General features: G+C 36.3%; 1 protein-coding gene across 1 annotated transcript in view; it reads left to right on the top strand.

Annotated features, from left to right (window-relative positions):
* The first annotated feature begins 5,886 nt into the window (after positions 1 to 5,886).
* The window catches only part of C5 (complement C5), a 73,838-nt gene continuing 64,559 nt past the window's right edge, over positions 5,887 to 15,165 (top strand). Inside the window, 3 exon segments of the mRNA XM_033122143.1 lie at positions 5,887 to 5,991; positions 9,417 to 9,609; positions 12,375 to 12,537. Of these exon segments, the coding sequence (XP_032978034.1) occupies positions 5,927 to 5,991; positions 9,417 to 9,609; positions 12,375 to 12,537 (421 nt within the window). The 5' untranslated portion in view covers positions 5,887 to 5,926.

Genomic DNA, 15,165 nt, shown 5'->3' with positions numbered 1-15,165 from the left:
AGTTGCAATGTTAGAGAAACAGCTATTCTAGTGTTCAGTTAACTATTGCTATGAAAGAAATTACCCCTAAACTTAGTGGGTTAAAATAACAACAAACATTAATTATCTTCACAGTTTTTATGGGCAGGAATTCAGGAAGGGCTTAGCTGGGTTATTTTGGCTTGGGTTCTCTCATGAGTTTTCAGTCAAGATTTAGCCGGGCTGCAGTCACCTAAAGGCATGTCTGGCGTTGGAGGGTTTACCTCCACGGTGGCTTGCTCGCAAGCTGTGGGCAGGAGGCCTCAGGTCCTTTCCACACAGGCCCCTCCATAGGCTTCTTGAGTGTCCTTACTACATGGTGCTGGTTGCCTGCAGAGCAGGCAACCCAAGAGAGAGTAAGGTAGGAACGGTGATGTCTTATATGACCTAACCTCAGAAGTCATATGCCTTTACATTGGCTGTATTCTATTGGTCAAATGGACCAACCCTGATACAATATGGGAGGGGTCATACAAAGGCATGAATACCAGGCAGACCAGGACACTGGGGGCCATCTTGGAGACTGGCTACCACATCTAGCCACTGGATGCGTAGATGAGTATGGATGTGTAGTAGGTATTAGAATTAGATAAGAGAATTTCTCTAGAACTAAGATTGTCTGAAAAAGTGTGGGACAGCCGAAGAGGGGATTCATGGACTGAGCTTGATCCATTAGATGGTGTAAGATAAAGAACAGCTTCAGAGAGGTTATAAAACTGAGAGATAAGGGGAGAATGGGCACTTTCTTTTATTTTGTCTCTTAAGAAAATGTGCTTAACTACATTCCATCATGAACACTTGATTTCCACTTTTGGCCTTATTATTTTCTACTTCTTTTACACGTTCTATTCAGAAATCCTCTTATTCCATTACTAATTTAGTAATCTGAAGTGACCTTTTGGGAAATACTATTCCAACCCACTATTCTGGTGATGTACAAGAATAGTTTGAGCAATAGCTTTTTTCTTTATCGTTCTTCAGATACCATTTGGGACTTAAAAAATACAAATTCATCCACCCTTGGATCTGAACCACTGTGTTCCCTGGGACGTGGCTTACTTAGTTATTCTCTGGCTCTTCCCAACTTTAGCCTTTTCAGGTAACCTCCCCAGTCTGCCATTTGCCTGGTTGTCATGTTAGCCAGTCTAACCCCAGCACCCTGTGCAGAAGGGAAAACCAGAAATTAGTCAGACTAGTTCTTCACTTATGTCACACTTATTCCCATCTTGTACCTTTGAACCTTTGCCTAGAATGTACATAGTACATAATGAGAATTAAAATGTGTGGGCCAGGCTATAAATTCTGTAAGAATTTTTAAAATGGAGAATTAAGTACAGACAAAATAGCTGGAGAAAATGTCCAGGGGAAGGTAAGACTTCAGGCTGGTTTGGTATTTCTCCCTTCTTTTTCCTACCAATCCTCTGCAAGTTACTTTTTCCTACCAAACCTCTGCAAGTTACTGGATGTGTTCCCTGAGGCAAATCACTATATTTCTCTGAGCCTCAGTTTCTTCCTCAGTAAGTAACTCAAGGGTAATAACATCCTTCAGAGTGGTTGTGAAGATGAGAGACAATTAATGTAAGTTAATTATTTCAATAACTGATACATTTTAGGAGCTAATAATTGGTAGCTATTGTGTGTCATTGTTTGGATAAGCTCTGTAAAAATTGGAAAGGTCCTCTATGTCTGAATCTCATATAATACCTATTAAAATGCACTGGAGTCTGTAGGTCTTGTTGAGATATTGAATTAACATTTATGACCTTTCTTCTTAATTACTACACTAATTCTGGGAAGTAAGAATATGCTTCAACATTATCTTGCCTAACGGTCAAAGTGAGGAGGAGCTTTCTGATCAAAGACCTTTTACAGCTTCTGAGATAAAGTAGTGGTGTACACATAATCTGCTAATGGCAATCGATGCCATAAACGAGGAAAAAAAAAAATGAATGCCCTCTGAAAAGGATTCTGGTCTGTGGGAATCTTTTTGTGCTTCTTTGCTCACTAAATGAGAATGTGAGACTCGCCCGGTGTAGCAATGAGACCAACTCTTAAGAGGTCAGTCATCTAACCCCAGACTTTTGATTGGCAAACAAATAAATAAAGAAGTGGAGGCAAAATCCTGCTGGGCTCAATGATAAAGACATTCTTCCATCCTGAGAGTCATGAGACTATCAATGTTATATTCGGCCTTGCTGCAGCCAGGAGAGTAGAACGGGATTAAATACAGATTGCAGTGATCCTATGCACATGTTAAAAATGAAGAGTAGAAGATTATGAATATGCCTTAAACCAATAATAATAATAGTGGCCATTTTCTGGTTCATGCTATTTCAGGTTCAAGTTCAGTGCCAAGGACTTTATACATGTTTCATTTCATTCTCCCCTCAGCAATATGAGGCATTTTAGTATTTGATTTTACAGATGACGAAAGTGAGGTTCCAGGGTTTCATTAAGTTGCCCAAGCTCACATAGCTCATTAGAGCCAGGATTTGAATTTGAGCTTGCCTCCCTTCAAACCATACTTTTTAAAAATGAAATCTTTCAAACTTTTAGAAAAGTACAGCAACTGGCCTATCAAACACCAGTATAATTACCACTAAACTTAACTGAATTATTTCTGAGATAGTGCCATAGTAACTTCAGACGTTCCTTTAAAGCAAAAGGTAATGGATAGAGTGAAAGCACTCTATATACCTGCTTTCCTACCTCCAAATTCTCCTTCCCTTTCCAGACTCTACTATCCTGATTTAATGTTTACCTTTCACCATCATATGTTGATGCTATTAGTACTAATGTAAATGTCTATAGACAATAATATTGCTTTGCATATTTTTAAATTTATATAAATGTTATTATGTTCTCTGTATCATTGTACAAGCTGGTTTTATTAGCCAACATTGTAGTTCATTGTATGCATATACAGTAATGTACTTGTCATTTTTCTGTTTTTGGTTGCTGACAAATTTCTGCTCTTCCAAATAATGCTACAAAGAGCATCCCTTTACTAGCCGCTGTAGGCACATGTGTGAAATTTTTCCTGGTGTTTTCACTTTTCCATTATCCTGCACCAGGCCTCTTGCGGGAATTGTGAATTCCCGATGTGATGCTGGAATGCTAGGGTCTTGGATATGGGATACAGGTACAGGATTGTGGAAAAACAAGGGGCTTTTAGAGAGCTTGGTGTTGATAAGCCAACTCACTTGGGAGAGGAATTTTAATTTGCAGCTAAAGCAGTGGATCTTAGGCACAAGGAGAGAAGAGATTGGTTTCTCCTTTGGCCTGATCAACTGAAAAACAAATTTCAAGCTGGACTTGGGGATATAAGTAGAGGGAAGTACAAGGAATGGTCCAAGTGAAACAGGAACAGTTGGAAGAGGTTATTTGATGCTTTAAGTCAATGTTTTTTAAACCATGTGTGCAGGGACCCCAGGTTTCCCATTGAGCCTCCTCAAGGGCCACCTGGGGTGCACATCCGGGAGACAGGCAGACAGCAGGGCCACCCCACCCTGCTTCACCTGAAGCACCTCTACTCTAACTGTGTTACACATTGGATTTTCCTATTAGACTTTGTTCGATAAACTTTTTGTAGCTAAATGTCTTTTAAAATCCATTTAAATATATAGGAAAATAAGTGACTAATGAGACTTATTTACTTATAAGGTTCCTCAGCTGGATGTAGTTTGTGCCCCAAGTTTCCCTTTCACACTGGGGTGACGTTGATGTCAAGCACGAGCTGGCTGTGTTCTGCAGTGAGGGTAGCAGAATCCATAGATAACCCATGTTTCTGATGCCATACCAAACTGAGGATATAAGTAGGTTAATAATAGCAGTAATAGTATTTATTATCCTTCTAGGAGCACCTTCATGTTGTGGTGATGTCAGAGAATAATAAGTAATTTAGCTGCTTGTCCACGGTAAAAAATGGGCACAGTGAGGCTGGAGAACCAAATGGGACTCAGATGAGGAGGGGGCCTTGTGAACTGTCGTGCGGGGTGGCCTGCAGGGTCTCTGCTCCCAATCCCCACATAAGAACACAGGATATGGTGAGGCCAAAAAGGAACACCCAGGGAGCCATAGATGGGGGAGTCATACCACTGGCGGCTGGGTTGGAGAAACAGGAAACAGGAGCCACACAATTCTCAGCCCTCACTGCTCCACTTGCAGGCTCAGCCACCATCTTCTTGCTAGCCCCCATTTTCTGCTAGCCTAGCCACGGCAGTTATATTAGTGGCCAATGGCTCACTCGTTACAGCTGATGGCCAACTAGCCACAGCTGATGGCCATTTGATCACAGTTGATGGCCATTTACTACCTGAGCCAGCACCTTTCCACGTGAGGCTGAGAGCCTGGAAACTGCTTTTTGGTGCTCTGTCCCACAGAACTAAGTGAAGTCATTTAGGCTCCGTCCTCAGGGTAGAACTGAGGTAGCATTAGCAGGAAGGTCAGGTGACCACCGAAGTTTCTACCAGACCTAGCTTCTCCTCTTTTAGAGATGCGCATTTGTATGAAAGGCAGATAAAAATTTTAGTTAAACACTGCTGAGAATCTGTAAATTGTTGAACTTCAAGTTCTATGGAGGAGCTTTGAGGCCCATCATTTTTAAAAAAGTTTTCTCCCAGAGAGACCAGTGGTTTCCAAATATCATTTATCAATATTAACTATAATACAAGCAAACAAACTTGCACTTAAAGTACAGATATTATCTATGATGATTTGAGTATTGCTTTCTCCTAAATATCTTTTCCCGAAAATGAGGGCAAGAGTACTTTGTTTGTTTTAACTTGACCCATCTTTCACAATCCAGTTTAATCATTTTACAGATGTTCTTTTGAAATAAATGTGCTAAAGGGTCAGACAATAGTGGCATATTTTTACCATTTTAAATAACATTTGCAAGAGACACCTTTAGTGCAATTTGTATATCAAACTTTCCTTTGTGTGCCTTTTTTCCTAATGAATTAAGTAACTGAAGTATTGGTAAAAATAGAAGCTTATGAATTCAAAGCAAAGAATGCCAGTGTGACCATAAAACATCTGAATTATATGTTTGGAGAAATCTGTTTTATTACTTTAAAATAGAGTACTTATTATATACCAAGATAGAAATGAGTGCTAATAAAAGGAAGGTAATAAAAGTTTTTGTAGTGAACATATGAGTAAAACATCATAAAAATCTTAATGACAAAATTGTATTTCATTCTAAATTAATTATTAGACTCGTTTGTTATAGGAAGCTTTTTTTTTTCTCAAGCTCTTATATTAAAATTATTAAAATCCTCACTGAAAGGTATAATATGAATTTATTTTTAATAAAAGAAAGATATTCTGTGTCTGAATGAATATAAATTTTGTATCTGTAATAGATATTGGAGGATATCCATTCCCTACTAAATACTAAGGGATTTGACTGGTGACTTATTTCCTAAAGAATGATGCTGGCATGCTTGATATAGCATTTTCATTACCAATCACCTCAGTTTGAAACTGCATCTAGGTGAGTCTCCATCAGTATCAGAGTGGATTTACCAGAAGCATGCTCACAGATGATAACAACATGAGAGCAATTGCCCTTGTCAAAGGAGGAGAGGCCAAAGGCAACGTGACTTACTGGTTTCTAGCTTTAAGCCATTCATTGTAGCGCCAGCTCCCGTGTTAGAATCCCTTTATTTGTGTTAATTAAAATCAATTCTCTAGGTGTAAATCCCTATAAAATATCTCCTACCTTTATACCTGGGCATTAAAGGTTGTTTCAGCTCCCATTTTATTTTTCCTACTTACAAGTACCTCTTTCTGACATTAATAATTAACCAGTCGACTAACTTATCCAAATACTTTAATCTCGGTTTCTTTAAAAGGAGAGTAACTTCAGGAAGGTTGCATTCATGGTTTATTGCTGACTCCAGCCATGGGAATTTGGGGCATACTTTGTATTTTAATCTTCCTGGGGAAAAGTTGGGGACAGGAACAAACGTAAGTAAAAGAACCCATCTTTATTTTTCAATGCCTCTTAGTTGTCATGAGTGAAAAGTAAATTTAATGGGCTGTGTTAATTTGAAAATAGCTTTCTACTTCTGAGAATACCAAATGAATAGTCTCATTTCTGAATGAGAAAGTCATGGAAGCATTTCGATTTGATGAATAGCTAACAACATGAAAGTTCTTATGGGATTGTTATTTTTAAAAATGTACATAAGTGATTATCCAAATTCCTCTTCAAAAAAGCACAAAATAAACTCAAGGTAGTTAACTTTCTTGTCATTTATTGCTTATTTATATTTAGTGCATAGTTTTCTTTGTGTATTCCATATACTGTACATAATAAAGCAAGGGTTCCTTTGAGGTTAATTCTAATATAGTGATTTGGAAAACTATTGTAATTATTTTCATATTTATGAGCTCATTCTTCACAATATTTAGTGTTCCTATTGAAATACTATGAATTTTAAGCTATGTCTTAAAATAGTGATCTCAAATCTAGAAATACCATTATAGTACTGTAAAGGAACTGGAGAGTATCTAAACGAACCAACTCACTTCACAAATGAGGACTAGTGTAGACAGGGGAAGTGACTGGCCAAAGGTCACACTGCTAGAGAGAGACAAAGCAGGACTTGTATCAAGAACTCCTCTTTCCCACGTCATTTTTTTCTCCAGTTTGTCATAAGTGTATACATATAAACATGAAAACTATATTATGAATATAAAAGTATATGTAGGGTGCCATAAATTTATAGCACTCTCCCACCCCTAATCTGATTTGCTTCATTGCTATAATCACCCCAGTAGTTTTAGTAGTTTTTATTTATTCCTTTTTGAAAGACAAGTGGCTGAAGTTCAGAGAGATTGAGATTAAGTGACGTCAAAATAGTGGGAGAACCAGGACTAGAATCTGGGTCCCCTGATTCTGAATTCTTTCTGCTACACTGTACTGGCCCTTAATAAGCATTGCCTCTTTATCTTTTGAAAATATGAGAGTGTATCATTTACAACATGGTCATCAGTCAATTAAATTAATAAATTTAATTGATTGACTGCATAAAAATTTATTGAGAACCTACCATGTGATAGGCGCTGGGGATATGGTATGGTAGATGATACAGAGCTTGCATTCTAGTGGGAGAAGCAAATAATGAATAAATGAATGAGTGAACCAATGAATGAATGAATAAATAAGGTCAGGTAGTTATTAGTGCTACAAAGAAAAAAATAAAGGGGAGTAAGAGGATAAATCACGGGCACTATTTGAAAGTGTGGACAGGTAAGGTTCTTTAAGGAAGTGGCACTCAAGCAGAGCTTGAAGGAAGTGAGGAAGTAATCTTGCAAATATCTGGGAAAAGAACATTCCAGCGAGAGGCTAAAGTGACATTCTTGCCCCTCTGCAAGCTTAGTGTCCTGATGCTCTGCAACTTTTGAAAGAAAATAAGAAAAGTATGAAATTCTTTATACAATTAGATTGCGCTACTGATAAATCAGTAAAGACCAAAATTTGTACGAAGGGTGATTCCAGAGTCATCTTTTAGGGACTTGTAAACACTGAATGTTTTACATTTCACCACCACTACCACATAGACAATTCAAAATTAAAATAATACAAAACGGAAAAATATAAAATTTCTAAGAATACTGAAATTAAAATAGCTCCCCCCCCCAGATTTATAAAGCTCAATAAATTCAGTGTAGTACAGCAATTCAAAATGTTAATTCAGGAAAACGATATGCTCAAGATCAATTCCTAATTCTATAACTTGTTAGCTGTGTGACCTGGGGCAAGTTAATTATCAGTTTCCTCATCTGTAAAATGGGGGTAATAATAACACCTTCCTCACTGAGTGGTTATAGCAACACAGTTAATATGTATAAAGTGCTTAAAACGGTGCCTAGCATGCTGTATGGTTTCCTTATTATCATCAAAGCTGAAGTTTTCTCATTTTCTCTGTTCCTGGATAAGCAATGGGGAATTCAGATGATGGTTGGAAGTCTGGAGATTCTTTTCTTTCTTTCACAATTTGCTATAAATAGTTCCAAATTAGTTGTCATGTAGAACTGCCAGCTGCTTTAAAGGATTTAATGGCTTCCTAATTAATTTCACTGTTACTAAAGACTTGTGATTTGAAAAGACTTTTTAAATGTCGTATTATTGACAGGAGCCTGCAATAATTCTACCAGCTGGGGTGACGGGCAGTGTTTGGTCTGTTGAATTAGTCAACCACTATGACCTTTTGAGTTGAATTTTTTTTTCTATAACAGCATAAGTAGCTCTCATTATTCAAACTATATTCTTTGTGATATATAATTAATAACCTAATTTATATGTGTAAGTTTTCTTTTAATAAAACAATGAAAAAACTTACACATTTAAAAAATGTTATTTCAAAAACTTATATAGATTAATTTCCATTCTTGCATAAATCACATGAAAAATAAAACTGAGGGAAGAGCCTATGGCTGTGAACAAAGGTTGTAATTTTGACCTCAATTGAACACATAGTGACAAAGACAGACCTGAATATAAAGTCCCGCCTCATTCACTTATAAGCCAGGTGACCTTAGTCAAACTAACCTCTTATCACTTGTAAAATAAGAATAACAGTAGTATCTACGTCAATGGTCTGTTGTAAAGATGAAAAGAGTTATATGTAAAGTGCTTCTACAGCTTCTCATATATGGTAACTGTTCACTTAGTTATTATTTTTATTATTGTGTGATTGCAATTATTGCTCTTCAAGAATATCTATCACTGCTTTCATTTTCAAATGCATTCCCCAAGCTCACTTGTATTCTATCCTTTTAAAAACTCCACTCACTAGTATAATGCAATACTTCTAAGATTACTTCCTTTCGAATATGTTGATGAAATTAACGAATCTTAACATTTATTGAGTACTAAGCATGCTCGGTGCTTTCAAATATATATTCTCATTTTATCCTTACCTCAGCCTGGTAAAGAGGGTGGTATTTTCACAAGTAAGTTATTTCAGTCTCAGAGAGGTAGTGACTTTATCGTGGTAACTCAGCCAGTAGATGGCAGAGCTGAAATTCAACCACTGGTGTTTTTTCCTTCACTGGACAAATTATTGACCCTATTTACACGTTCCAGTCAGCACCATTAGAAGTCTTTCTTTGCTGCAGCAGCTCAGGGAAGGTGCTATTGCTACCTTTCTAAATGTTAATTATATCTCCAGCTCTATTTTTCAAGTCCTAATTTCAAGCTAGTTTTTTGTGGAAACTATGCTGAAATGATCATAGATCACAAATTTTATCTTAAAAATATCATTTTCAAGTTGAGAAAATAGGCCTATTTCAAACTGAATCTCTCAAGTGAAATAAAAGAATAAAAAGTATAACAAAATATGGCATATAGAGGTACTGATCCTTCTCTTTAACTGTTTCAACAGGTATGTCATTTCAGCACCAAAAGTATTTCGTGTTGGAGCATCTGAAAATATTGTAATTCAAGTTTATGGATACACTGAAGCATTTGATGCAACAATTTCCATTAAAAGTTATCCTGATAAAAAAATTAGTTACGCTTCAGGCTATATTAGTTTATCCACAGAAAATAAATTCCAAAACTCTGCAATCTTAACAGTATGTATTTATCCTTTATTTTCTTTATATATACAGAATGATCTCAATGAAATGCATACAAATTTGAATATTGATAGCATAGATATTTGATCACTTATACCAATATAGCTCTGTGTGATTATTTGATGATGTCAGTCACTAATGATTAAATGAAACAGAAAATTCTAAATAGAAGAGTTGTGTCTGTTTTTTGAGCAATGCATATAAATAACGTTCTTACTGGAAAATAAAATTGTACTAATGTGAAAATATTTGGAAAAGAATTGAAAATACTTGTTTGCTGTGAAAATTATCATTACAAAGAAATAGAGAAATATGAATATGAATATTGATCTGTAATGCATTACCTACAGAAGCCCATAGATGCTACTGAATATTTGTATGTTTAAACTCCAATACTCTACAATTGTAGTTTCCAAAACTAATAAATTATTGATTATTGAAGTGAATAACTCTCATTGACAACCTGTAGTTAATAGGAAGAAAAACCTTAATCAAATGATTCTTCCTTCTATTAAGATATTGTAGTATAACTTGGTTAGAAAAGTGCTTGCAACTCAAATCTTATTAAAAATTCTGATAACTAAAAATAATTTTCCATATTTACTATTTATTCAGCCAAGTAAATAAATATAAGCAAAATATTGTTTTAAATTCCAATAAAAATTCAAAAATCAAGAACCAGAAAATCAAAGACTGCTAGACTTGGAAGGGCTCTATGGAGTTCATTTAGATGTTTCTTAAAAGTGAATTCTTTAAAAAGGAATTAAAATTTTATAAAGAGCTTAAAATTATAATTATGTTGATTTTTGAATTTATTTTGTGAATTTCTTTTGATTTTATAATTATATAAAAATCATAAGCATAAGAAGATTATACGTAGTTTCAGGTTTGCACATATTTAAGTAACATTGTAATAAAAATAAATTTTTATTTATAATAAATAATTAAAAGTCAATATTGAGAGTCCTCCAGAACCCCTCATCCTTTAAAAGGGGTATGTACATTACTCAGTTTGAGAAACACTGAAGGAAATAAATTCTAATCAAATGTAGGAATTCTTTTATTAATGTTTGTGGTGGTAAATGCTCTAATCTCCTAACAAATACACTTAGTAGGTTTATTAAAAATTAAAATTCATTTCCCAAAAGTGTTATTTTCAGTAGACATTCTTATCTGATGTGACTCAAGGTAGCCACTAGCCACATGTGGTTGTTAACTTTAAATTTAAATCAATCAAGTTTAACAAAAATAAAAATTTTTCCTCTGTCACATTAGCCATGTTTCAAGTGCTCAAATAGCTACATGTGACTGGTGGCCACTGTATTGGGCAGCGTAGCCATAAAAAATTTCCTTCATCACAGAAAGTTCTGCTGACTTAGATGGTTAATTGGAAAAGTAGGTTAAGGTGGGGAAATAAAAATTGATACATATGTTAAGCATTTAATTTTATCTTAACATTCTAGTGTATCTTTGTTTGCCAATTGTTTGATGTGCCAAGGTCTTTTCGTTAAGTACAGGTCCACTGATTGGAATGTCAAATCTTTTTTATTATGTATCACACCTTTAACAAAGTATCTTTGTTCTATAGTTTCTGTTTCTTTAAAGTGGGAAAAGACCTGCAAAACACTTGCAAAGCAATCTGAGTGCAGAATCTATATGGATTGTTAATGTTTTCCAAACTTTTACAATTCTCTCACCTATGTAATTCCACAGCAGTTGATGTTAGTGATTAACTTTTATCCCATATGTCCAATGCCTAACTTTTCATAGAAGCACTTTTCTTTATTACTTTTTATAAATTAAATTTGCATATCACGCAATGTAAAGTGGATAATTACAGTTGCTTACAAATATTGGAAAGCGTGCAGCTCAGCTGGTGGGAGCAGGAGGATGCAGATGTAATACAAACATCAGTCAGGATGTTTGTATCAGTCAGGATGATCCTAACATCAGTCAGGATGTTGAACAGGGGAAAGCATGGGCTATCCAGCAGGATGAAGAGGTGACAGTTTGTTAAGAGAGCTTCTATAGCTCATATAGTTTTACTAAATGCATATAACATTTAGGAAACACAGAACCAAAAAGACTTTTAATTGCTTAAAGATAAATTTGATTATGGTATTTGACGCTGAAGGGCTTTGGGCAAAATGATTTATTATTCTGGGTCCTCTACAACTTTTTTTTTTTTAGATTTTTTTTTCTTTTTTTTTTATTGGGGAAGGGGAACAATTCTTTATTGGGGAACAGTGTGTACTTCCAGGACTTTTTTTTTCTCCCCAAGTCAAGTTGTTGTCCTTTCAGTCTTAGTTGTGGAGGGCGCAGCTCAGCTCCAGGTCCAGTTGCCAATGCTAGTTGCAGGGGGCGCAGCCCACCATTCCTGCGGGAGACAAACCGGCAACCTTGCGGTTGAGAGCCCGCGCTCTAACCACCTGAGCCATCTGGGAGCTCAGCAGCAGCTCAGCTCAAGGTGCCATGTTCAAATCTAGTTGCAGGGGGCGCTACCCACCATCCCTTGTGGGACTCGAGGAATGGAACTGGCAACCTTGTGGTTGAGATGGGAATCGAACCGGCAGCCTTCGGAGTTAGGAGCATGGAGCTCTAACCGCCTGAGACACCGAGCTGGCCCCTCTACAACTTTTTAAATTATTAAATACACATACTTATTTCTCCTTCTAATGAGATTACTGTGGTAGTTAGAAAGTCAACATGTTTTATAACCTTAAAATTATTATGCTCTTTTCTATCAACATTTTCTGTTACAGATACAACCCAAACAATTGTCTCAAGGACAAAACCCAGTTTCACATGTGTATTTGGAAGTTGTATCAAAGCATTTCTCAAAATCAAAAAGAATTCCAGTAACCTATGACAATGGATTTCTCTTCATTCATACAGATAAACCTGTTTACACTCCACACCAATCAGGTAGAGTATAAGATGCTTCTTTCCCTGGGGAGGACAATTGACACTATAGTGTAGAGCTTTTTAACATTTTAAATGGAGACAAGTTTCTAACTTATTTAAAAGAGTTTCAATTCCCAATGACTTTTACACTTATGATTACCATTTTCATTTTAAATTTGTATGGAAATTGCTAAAGAAACAATTAAATAGAAATTAATTTTAAGTTTAAATTTGATTTTAAACATACATTTTAAATTCATATGGTAATTACAAAATCAACAATTACATTATCTGCCCCATAAGTTACTTCCATATAGAAAAAAGCTTTTTAAAAATTGTGGAATGTTGTGTTATATCTTATTTATTAAACAAGTACAAGATGTAATGGCAAATATAATTTTTGTAATGGGAAAATAATGTATTATAGAGCCACGATCATTAAAAAAAAAAAAAGCTCTATTACTTTGGAGCTAATTCTCAAACTCAGAAAACAAATCCAACTCTGGGGGATCAGATGTTTCTGCAAAGAATAAACTAGATCACAGAAATATACAGATGTTATTTTTCTAAGGGAATCTAAATAAGAAAGTTCTTATTAGAACATTGTTTCCTATTCATGGTTCTTCTATTAGAGAGGGTAAGGGCACGATAGCCTATCAAAACTCTATGATTGAGAAGTGACTGGATTTATTCCCCAATGAATCAAAAATAAAACACAGAAAAGTGTGAATGATACCCAAATATATTCAAGTGTCTGCAAAGTTCCATTTCTCCATCCCTCCCTTCATCCTCATTGACTTTTGAGCACATCAGAAGTGGAATTATGAGAGAACTAATTATATGTGGGGAGGGGATTTTATGGAGTTTTGATAATGATATCACTGGGGAATGACAGAGGAAGGGAGCAGGACCAGCCAGCTTTACTGAAAAACTTTTCACACAGTGCACACTTGCTAAATGTTGGTGATGATGATGATGACAGTGGTGGGTGGAACGAACCTCCACCACTGCCATTTCAGCAGGAGCACCTGTTATGAGCAGCTCAGAGAGGAAAGACCTAGAGAGGGTGGGACGTTGTTCTCAGCTTGCAGAATATCATTGCCAGAATAGTACCATCTCTTGGCTCCCACAGGATGACTTGGTATACAAAGAGAGTCTCTGATCATAAAGCTTGGGCCCCCAGGAACAAATATATCCTTGCTCTGTCCTCTTTCTACATTAGAAGCTGCTTTACTGATTGGTACTATTGACACTACCTAACACCTAGGGTCTTCAGTCTGTGTCCAATAAGTAGTCTGATACTCAGAGCCTGGGACCTTTCTTAGCTAGTAAAGCTTTCCTTAAGGACAGCCTCGTCTATTATTTCTCTATCAGGACTTTAAGAAAACATGTTATCTTCATCTATTCTAGTCATAGAGGAAAATTAGAGAACTTTTCTCTAGTTTCCTCTAAGTGGACTCTGGAGCCAAATTGTCTATTGTTATTAGCTCGTGTTGTTATTAGCTCTGTGACCCTGCCTCTTAACCTCTCTGAGTTCTACTTTCCTCATCTGTAAAATGGAGGTAATAATAGAACTTACCTTCATAGAGTTGTGAGAATTAAGTAAATTCATATGCATAAAGCACATTTTAAAACAGTGCCTAATGCCGAGTAAGCACTAGAAAAGTGTTTTCCACTATTAATCGATCTGTAGAATCACACAAAGCCTTATGTACACAGAAGAAAAAATTTGCTTCAAAGTAATTCTTTTAAAAATTGACTATATCTTGCTATTTATGGCTCTCATGTCCTGACCTGCACATTTAATCTGGTCATCCTTGAGGGGTTTTTAGTATAAGCATTGTTAGGCTAAAGGCTTAAGTCTTCAAGAGTTTATAGGATAAAGGATTTCAGAATATTGACCAAAATCCTTCAATTCCATACAGCCTGTGTCCTGCTCTCCCTTTAGCTTCCTCACCCGCCATGCTCCCCCTCTTCTGTGGACGCCAGCCAAATTGAGCTCTGTTCAGTTGCTTTCTGACACCATTTCCCCATCATATTAAGAACTGTGTCCCTCTGCCTGGTACATTCATGCCCCTCCGTTGCCTGTTAACTCTCACTCAGCCCTTACGTGTCATCCCATGGAGGGCAGCTTCCTTGACCTCCCTGACTGCACTTCCAGAAAGCCAGGAAGTAGCCTTCATAATGCTTCCCACCCCTGGATTTTTCCATGTCGTTGTGTGATCATGTGTTTGCCTCTCTCCTCCACTCCATTAGAAGCCTTCCAGGTCCGATTGTCTCACCACCACATCTCCATGCCTAGCCTAGTGCCTCCACTAGAGGGCACTCAATACATTTTTAAAAAAATTCATAAGCCATATCTTTGGCACACAAAAAATGATTGATGTTACCTTCAATATGCCATTGCTGTGAAAACAAGATCAGTTTTCTAACCTAAACACAGACTGGTTTGGAAGTAGACAGGTGGTTGTCATAGAAATAATAATTATAATAAAATAAAATAATAGACATTTATTGATTAGTTATTATGTGCCGGGTTGTGCAAAAGCTTTGTCTCACTTAGTTCTCACAACACTGTGAAGCGGCTCCTGGCAATCCTGTTTTACAGATGAGGGAAGTCAGATTTAGAGGGATTAAGTATTGTACTCA

The sequence above is a fragment of the Rhinolophus ferrumequinum genome, chromosome 12 (assembly GCF_004115265.2).
Source record: "Rhinolophus ferrumequinum isolate MPI-CBG mRhiFer1 chromosome 12, mRhiFer1_v1.p, whole genome shotgun sequence".
NCBI lineage: Eukaryota > Metazoa > Chordata > Mammalia > Chiroptera > Rhinolophidae > Rhinolophus > Rhinolophus ferrumequinum.
This window is presented reverse-complemented; position numbering and strand designations above follow the sequence as displayed.